Consider the following 9,603-nt stretch of genomic DNA (forward strand, 5'->3'; position numbering starts at 1 on the left):
ATTCTGTTACTGCTTCTATCTACCACCTGTGTTAGACTCTTAGGGGATGTTGGGCATGGGCTAAAAAAAGCTACTTTTTGGCTAAATAAACCAAAAGACAAAAAAAGTCAGTCTTGAACTTAAAAAAGTAACTAAAAAAAGCTAAAAAAGCCAACATTTCTACTAACAAAAAAGAATATTTTTTTGTAATTACCAGCCACATCAGCTTTTTAAGGAGGCCGTTCTTTCTACGAATTGAAGCTAAAAAAGCCTGTTCTTGCTTCAGATATTGAGAATTGAAGTTAATATTTGGGTGCAATTGGAGGCCGTTCACAACAGGATGACATATATGTGCATATTATCAAAAATGCTTAAAAATAGATTAGCAGAATGAGATGGAATTCTCCAAATACTATTGTTGATGAGATATGTAATGAATAGAAAATTTAATGTTGATTGCTATATCTGAAACAATAGAGGTGTTTGAACCTTTTGGAACAATCTCTCTCAACTCTTACTGTTTCTACTGTGATCTCAGCTATTATAGCCATCTGTGTTGTGTTGATCCAGAATTGTTGATTCAATTGCCTGTACACACAGGTATGGTAGGTAGTTTTATGAATTAGGAATAGTGATGATTAAGGAAAGCTTGTAAAATCTAAGGCTATATGGAAGGGCAATTGTTTGAATTGGCTTGGTTTTGAAAGTGTTTGATTGCTTGAAATTATTGCTGGAATTTCTAGATCGCTAATAAGAGGTTTTCAAAACTGTTTTTATATGAATTTTCCAAAAGCAATGTATTGTTAGAACCTTAGGGAAAAACAGTGTGAAATAAACTGTTGCAAGTGGTCTATAAAATGAGCTTGTTTAAGAAGGTTGTATGGTGCTCTCTAACTTCTCAAAGATGTCAGTCTTTCTGTCCATTCTTATTTTTTGACACATCATTTGAGTGTCTAACTTTTACTTTGTGTATGCATATGAAAATCACATTGTTTTTGTGCGAGAATGAAATTATACCTTTTGGTTGTATGTTTACTAAGGATAATCAATTTTTTTTGTACTGAACTATACTTTTAGATCTCTTTGATATTTTCTTCTCCTTCATTTTCTGTAATTGTTCTTTGTATTCATGCAGCGTATCAAGATTGAAGGGATTAAGAATGACCCATGGTTCTGACAAAACTATGTGGCTGTTAAACAAGGAGAAAATGAAGATGTGAATTTGGATGATGTTCATGCAGTCTAACAAATTGTCATAATTGATCTTCTCACTGCATTTTTACCAGTAATCACGGAATGACATGACGTGTAGTACCAAGTTCTTGAGCTCATGTTCTGAAAGAAGTGATTTACCTTACTGTGTATTGTGTTATTCTTTTAGGTCTACAGTTCCTGGAAAGAAACCAACTACTCAACACAGTGGTGCTATGAGAATTACATCCAGGTGTGTTTTGGTATCTCAGTATACATGTTCTGCTTATACTCTTTTATTTATTTATTTATCATTATCATATAAACATGCTTATGTTTGTTCAGAGCTATCTAGTAACTGCTCTTGTAATATAGGTTTGCACTAAACTACAAGCCTATCCTTCCTTGCGCCTGCATTATCAAGACCAATGCTTGCTAATGATCTTTTCGGATTTATCTATTTGAATTTTCTGATTGATATTTGATGATTATGGTAAAAGTGAAATCATGGTTTCTATTGGCTGATTTAACCGGAATCTATGTCGCATTGTAAGAGATGGTGACAATTTGATGTTGCCCCTCAATGAATTCTGTCTATAAATTTTAATTACCGACTTAAGTGAAGATATTTCATACTTGTTTAATTCTTAAGAACAAAGAACTAACAGTGACAGCATATTGACTTGCATGTTCTTATCTCTTCTTAAATCTTCCTTGATTTTGGTTTTTGTAGATATGTGTGCTAGGTACTTACATATGTTTGTGGGCTTCACTTCTCAGGTTCGGAGTATGAAGCGTGCAAGAGACATACGAGATCAATTGGAGGGGCTATTGGAGACGGTTGAAATTGAACTGACATCAAACTCCAATGATGTAGAAGGAATAAAGAAGGCTATAACAGCAGGTGAAGATACAACAAATCTTTGCTTCTGATGACTAGAAGTTGGACTACATAGTCATCGTGAATCGTTGTCATCTCCATCATGTTAAGTTTCATTCATTCATTTTCTTTTTCTATATTAATCTTTAGGCTATTTCCCTTATTCTGCGAGGCTACAGAAGAGTGGATTTTATAAGGCAGTTAAGCATCCCCAGACTGTTCATATTCACCCCACCTCTGGTTTAGTACAGGTAAGACATGTATTTGTCATTAATTGGTGTTATTGATAATGATGAGAGGTTCTGACCCCAAATCTATTGCATTGTATATGTGGTAAATGCAATGGCTTGTATATATTACTTATTTGGATTACTATTTTTATAAATTTTCCAACCTTGAGCAATTGGCATAGATTCTGCTAAGTGATGACAGAACTTAAAAACTTTCCAGTTTATGTTGATCTTCATAGATAGTAGTTGCAAAGCTTTCTTCCAAACTTAGATTAGATAAAAGTCATAAGGTTGACCTACTTAAAGGAAGGTACCCGTGATGTCACCTAGAGGCCTGATTATTTTATTTCACTCTATAAGAACATTACCTCTAGAATTTTTCACACTAATTCTTATTGTGAGGATAAAAGTACTTATTTTTCATCTGTGAAGTCATCAAACAAGAATCAGGATATATTCAAATTTCTTTTATGCATTCAGATTGGTTTCAATAAGTTTTGTGTTTGCCTTGGAATATTTGATTCCATGCCAGTTGTTTCCCCTATGCGGATATAAATCTCAAACCTCATTTTTATGCTTTTTTCCCTCCTTAGATGAAATGGACACGGTTCTAACACACACACACAAAAAATGTTTGTGTTTCCTTTTGCCTATTTGGTGTGACCATATGGCAAGAGGGACTTGTTCCTAGTCTTTTATCATGGTATGGCATTCATTAAATGGTTAATTGAATTAGTAAAATTTGCTGATGTATGCCAAATTGACATTTTTTTTTTGTTGATAGACTTCTAGATTTGATGTTTAAAGTGGTTGCTTGAGTCTTCTTTCAAAATGCTGATTTGGTAGACGATTTAGGCATATTAATATCGTATCTCCCATCGCGGACAATGTGGTTTCTGGGACCTCTCAAGCACGAAAAGCTTCTTCAATCCTATTATAACTATTCTCTTATAGGAAAAATAATGTACTTATAATCTACAAATAGATAAAGCAAAACTTATGTATATGCACAATGCGAATTTTATTGTCCAAGATGTCATGTATGCATGTATGTACGCACTCTTTCATCCATAGAGAGAGCCATGCATGCATGTGGTATTGAATATTGGAAAGTATGACCGATGAAATGGAAGAGTCATGATTTTGCATGAAACTTATAGTTTCTTTCTTTCCCTTGGTAGGTGCTCCCAAGATGGGTTGTTTACCATGAATTGGTTCTGACAACCAATGAGTACATGCGGCAGGTAAACATCAATTTTGTTTTTGTACCCCTTTCTCAAATTTCGCAGATAGTATAAAGTTCCGTTACGCAATGGTTCTGCAGGAGTTATACTTTGTCCATTAGAGACTAATTTGAGAAGTTGAGTTACAAGTTACTGAATTAAAACCTGAATGGTTGGTGGAAATAGCTCCTCACTATTATCAGTTGAAGGATGTGGAGGATTGTACGCTTTCTCTCTCTCTCTCTCTCCCCAAAATGACATCTTCTGTTGCTTCTGTTGTGTGAAAACCATTCTTTTTCAAATTAACTCAGTTTGAATTTAACTTTAGTTTGAAGTTTGTGGTTTTAAGAAAAGCTGGGATATCTTCCTTGAATATTGCAAAGGATTTAATTTTTTGAAACTGTATTGATGTTCGAAGCTCTATATGTTCTTAAATGAAGTCGTTAAATGTTTTTTTGAAAAAAAGTTCTGTCACAAAGTTTCACAGAAATTTTATTATTTGCGAGATGTGATTTGCAGCTTTTAAGTTTGAATTTTAAATGGTAGCAACTGTGCACGAGAAGAGGGAAAGAAAAAGAACATGCAGTGTGGTTATAAAATTTCTTAACAAAACAAAAGGGTAGATGCACCCTATTGTAAGTTGGGTAGTAGAAAGGTCTTGACATTTTTCTGTTCTGAACCTGCTCTGATTTGCTATTGGACTAGATCACCAATTTCTCCAATATCCTCCTATGTGCTTAGATTCAGAAGGTGCAGAAAGTAAAACTTGTCGAACAACCCTTTATACAGTCATATTCGATTCATGCACAGGCTTTATTAAAAACATCATGCATGCGTAAGATAAAAGTTCTTTAATTGGATAGTACTCTCAAAGCAGTCATGGTATTAGTTTGAATTGTTGATAGATTTACCTGTTTGCATATTCAATGGACAATCTTATCTGTATCAAGATCACGTAGTTTCTTTGTAAGATGATTTTATTCAACATGTGGGATTTGATTTATTTTTTATTTATTTTACTTTTTTGTTGTTGTGTTGAATGATTTTAAAGAACATTTCTAATATGCCTTGGGAGTTGAGGAGTGTGCTTATGGGTGCCTATGTTTGCTAATATGCCAAAAATTAACCAACGGGCTAATTCGATTGATAGAGAAGTTGACGTTATCTGTAAGACTATTAATTGCGAAGATCTGGTGCTACTAATCGTTGCTGTCAACCTACCTCACAAAAAATCAATGTAAAACAGATGGAGCATAACCTACCCCACAAAAAATGCCACTTTAGTTGGAGCCTTAGACCCAAACTCCTTCCCAAGAAAAAAAGAAAGATCAATGTTGACTACTCAAGACTTTATAATAAGTTGTTACTTTAATGCATCCCATCCTCTTCCCCTCCAATGTGGAGAATGGCATAAAGGCAGCCAAGAAGATCCACCAACTCCCCACATAAAGTAATATCCTAGAAAATTTGACTTATCTTTTTTGAGCACTGAGGTAGTCACTAATATCAGTTGTCCAGCTTATTATATTATGGGGCACTGTCCAAACAATAAACTTTTTTTTTTTAAAGAACTGGACATGTCAAAACAAACTGACCTGGGTGAGAGGCTTCAGTCATATCAGCCAAAAAATTATTACTAGATTTGATTGACATTTCTCGCATATCCTGCAGGTATTGTTTAGATTGATTTGATGCAGGATTGGACACTATCTTTTATTGCATTCTCTACATCATGAGCAAACCAGTCTTGTCTAATTGTAACTTTTTGGTACTAAACTGCCTTGTGCTTAGAGGCAGCTACCTAATACATATAGAATCCTTGTTAAAAGTTTATTGAGCACTGAGAATTTCATATTTCAGATCTCTAATTGGAACTTTTTTGTACTGAACTGCCTTATGCTTTAGTTACTATATCATTCGTTGTTGCTTGTAGGTCGGTGATCCTCTTGAGAAGGCTGCACTTAAGGGAATAGAATGGAGTTATATATCTGATGAGAATGTGTAGACGTCCCCGAATGCCCCGGGAGAGGAACGAGTCCCCCCGTTCCGTTCGATATTGGGCTCACTACAGCTCGGACTCTCAAATTGTCACGGTTCTAAGTCTGAACCAAAGAGTCCAAATCCGGCAAATCGTTTTTGAGAAAACAGATTTTTTTAGAAAAGAAGTGCCAAACATGGACTGCTTTGCCAGATACAGAGTCGCCACCTAAATATTTTTTTATGGGGGAATTTAGGAAACCCTGACTCGGTGCCGAAGGCCACATGTCCGTCATCACCAAAGTTGCCTCGGCTCGAGAACTTGGGTACGATTGGGGAAGGTCAGCTATGAGCACCCCCTCTCGCCCGATCCTAAGATCGGCCTCTACTAACCATGATATCCGTTTTTGAAAACGTTATGTGTTCTTAAACCAATTATTAGCCTAGAATTACTATGTTATGCGCACAGCAAACAAGTATAGACTAGATTGCCTAATTTGGGAATAAGCATTGCATATCCGTTTGTTTTGGAAAATGTTTTGGAATTTGCTACTCGCAAGTAGGCTAAAAGCATGGATTTCAATGAGCTATTCCAACTCAGGCAACCCAACCTTCACCCACAGGCATTCAAACAGTTTATCACATAAGCATCTAGCCGTATGGTAAGCATGCTGTCATGATAGCATTCACACGCATGCGATATGCTAAAGCATGAAAATACTTACATCGTACTCCGTGCCAAAACAAAAAACTAGTTAGCCAACATGCATGGTCCTAGTTCATGTCAAATTGACTAATGCAACACATGCAGGATGCAATTAGAGTAGGCTCGGCTAACCTAAACATGGCATGTGAAATGCAATCAATTGATGCACGTATTCAATTTGGAATTGAAGTACAAATGCAGTTAGCATGATATACCAAGCCCGGTGCATGCAAGACAAATGTATGGATGCACGCATGCATAGCATAAGGTATGCTAAATGAAACATGACCTATTACTAACCATCAAAGCAGGTAAGTAAAAGGGAGAAAAGAAGTGGGGGTTGGAAGACATGCACACACTCACCCACACTTATTACAGATTCGCCCTCGCCTGGAGGGACCAAATAAATATTACAGATAATTAACCTACAAGCTAATTAAATATTACAGGCCATCTGATTAGCTAAGCAAATTAACTAATCTAGGAAAAACAGATAAACCGCCTCGGGAAAAGGGCCCAATGCGATGCATGCTCAGTCCTGCTCGGAAGTACACTGCCATACATAAGCTGCCTCTGTTTTCCCTGCTATACTCCTCTGAAGACTGCCAAAATCTCAGAATTGCTTCCCTGGACATTGGGAGACACCACCGGCTGAGTAGAATATCCACCGGCAGTGGTATGTGATCATCGGCTGTTGATGAAGCCATCGGCCACCAATGAATTGCTGGTCGGTACTGAACACTGCCGGTCGGCAGAGAATGCCTGCAGAACCTGCAATCGACAGCAGCAGAGGATAAGGTAGAGTATGGCAATGCAATTCAGGCAATGTATGCACCAATCCTATCCCTTATCATGTGTATGACTCAAAGGGACATGGTCCTTAGTTCTTGGACCACCAATCGCGCATTTCAATGCGTGATGGCCCAAGAGACCAAGTTATGCATTTTCATGTCAAATGAAATGCAATGCACACAATCAAACCAATGGGGACTTAACCTCTATCATGGATAGTCAAGAGGCCAAGCATGCATGCCAATGCAATGCAACCTAAGCATGTTAACTAGGCATGCAATACGACAATGCAAATGAGCATGCAAGAAATGCAAGGCATAGAGCAATGCAACTAATAAGTGTGCAAGGCTAATGTAGGCATTCAAGCATGTAAGCCAACGTGTGACTTCATTCAATTATGTGATTTCAAACATGCAACAACTCACCAATATGCTACAACATACAAGGAGAGCATGCAACAAACAAAGGGATGGACTTAAACTAAATTAGGCAACTCTAACTAGGCCTAAAACAGTGGCCAAAAGCTTAAGAAATGGGACCAAACACACTTGCACACATGCACATGTTAATGGGCCTATACTTAAGCAAACGAAGGCAACTTTCCAGCTCTGGAATCATGCAAGGACATGGTGCCAAACCAAGAAAACAAGATAGGCTAAACATGCAACAAATGGCCCAAGCACTCAAGGCAAGCTAATGAAGTATTGAACTACACTTAGCAAGACCAAACATGGCATGAATTTAATGGCCAAAAACAGAGTTTTAGCACATAAAACAAAGCCCAAAAGACCACTTAGATGGCATCTAAATGGCTTGAATTCAAAAGTATGCACAAATGCACTTTCAAGGAGCATACCACATAAGCTCATAAGTCATCAAAGAGGCATCCAAGGCAAGCATACAAGCATGCTAAGGGGACTGAAATGATGCTATAAACGGTGCCAAATCATTAAAACAAAGCAAGTAATGCATGCTACATACTCGCACACTTAAGGCTAACAAGCCGGAATGCAAAGGGGCTATACCAAACACGTCATGGCTGACCAAACACGTCATGGCTGACCAAAATGACTAGGGACAGACCTTTAGCATGGCAAAATAAGCATGAAAGCTTCACAAAGCTAGACCTAAAACATGCTAGAACAATGGTTTACAACCTAAGGCATCTCAAGGCCTAAACATGGCATTACAAGGTAGGTATGCTAAGCATGCATGGTGTACCAAAACCAACACACAACAATGCTATTTCATGACAAAATAGGCATAAATAACAGCCAAGACATGGTCAACATGAGGCTTAGCTAGGTGCTCATTAAAGAGGCAAAAATGGCCCTTTTCAAGGACAACAAGGAGAGGAGGTGGCCTCGTCCTCCCTAGGACCTCAAGGCACCATCCTCACCTCTGAAATCCCTCAAGATTTCAGTGGTGAGGAGGCCCAAACACCAAGGTCCCGGAGCTCACTCAAAATAGCACAAAATGGGGCCTCTCAAGGCCTAAAAGGGGTCAAACACCCCCAAACCAAAAAACACTCTAAACAAACTATTTAGAGGGCCTAAAAATAGAACTTTTTTATATTATACACTAAGCTCAAAAACAGTTCTAAGATAGGCAAAAATGCAATGCAAGAAAGGGGTAAAAGAGGTAAGATTGTTACCCTTGAAGACCTCTTCAACAATGGTGGACCAGCTGCTCCTCCAAGCTCAAAACCACCCAAGAACCTCAAGAACAACCTCTTAGAACCTCAGTAGCCAAGGGAAGGTGTAACACTATATGTTTGTGTGCAATAGTAAGACACAAATGCACTTATACACACACAAAGGTAAAAAGAAAGAGAGAAATAGAGATAGGTGAGACACAAACCCTAACCCTAATCCAGAGCTCTCCTCTATATATTTTCTAACCTTTTTGTCCAACCCTAAAGCCAAGAGGAGAGGGCTCCTCTTATAGAGGAGCCAATCTTGTAAAGCTTACAAGGTAAGCTAACAAGAAGGCCATCCCTCCATACACGTGTATGGAGGGGAACAAAATGCCATACAGCTATATTAAAATATCTGCAAAAGCAGATGAACAGTAGTCGGCTGCTCAAAATTGCCATTTTGACAAAATGGACTGCCGACCGACAACAAAGAATGCTGACCAGCAATATACATTGCCGATGGCAACAAAACACCAGCCGGTGGCCTCTGGCCATGGCCGGTGATGTGTGGGGATGCCTCACAAGGTATTCCCTACCCCTCCAAGGCAAAACACAAGTGTTTGGTGTGAAACCAGACACTAAACAGTCGAGTCGAGAGATCCTGTGGCAAGGCGCGCAAGCCGAGACCTCCGGGAACTCAAGACGAACACAAACATGGATGATCACCGAGTGTTCAAACGGTGACATCCAAGTCTTGAGGATGGTTAAAAATGGGGTGTCTATAGAAGGCTATGCCGAAAAAGTAAGCAGCAACATTAGTTGTCACTATTTAATTAGTACTCAATTGTTGTTTGTCTTGGTCTTTACATGATATAAATTGTTCCAATCTTTAATCTCTCTTACACCCTCGATTTGTTCTAACTAATGTTATTTATCACTTTTCTTATTGTAGTTAGGTATTTTCAATGTTGTACTTATAAAAAGAAAAT

At 38.0% G+C, this 9,603-nt stretch overlaps 1 protein-coding gene across 1 annotated transcript; it reads left to right on the top strand.

The window, feature by feature from the left end:
- Positions 1-1,187: 1,187 nt before the first annotated feature.
- On the top strand, positions 1,188-5,508 carry LOC145805724 (pre-mRNA-splicing factor ATP-dependent RNA helicase DEAH1-like). The gene is made up of 5 exons (XM_082900911.1): positions 1,188-1,423; positions 1,951-2,074; positions 2,201-2,301; positions 3,462-3,524; positions 5,437-5,508. The coding sequence occupies exons 2-5, from the start codon at positions 1,960-1,962 to the stop codon at positions 5,506-5,508; spliced, it is 351 nt and encodes a 116-aa protein (XP_082757037.1). The 5' UTR covers positions 1,188-1,423; positions 1,951-1,959.
- The last annotated feature ends 4,095 nt before the right edge of the window (positions 5,509-9,603 follow it).

This window comes from Camellia sinensis, chromosome 13 (assembly GCF_055761805.1).
Source record: "Camellia sinensis isolate YWXY chromosome 13, ASM5576180v1, whole genome shotgun sequence".
Taxonomy (NCBI): domain Eukaryota; kingdom Viridiplantae; phylum Streptophyta; class Magnoliopsida; order Ericales; family Theaceae; genus Camellia; species Camellia sinensis.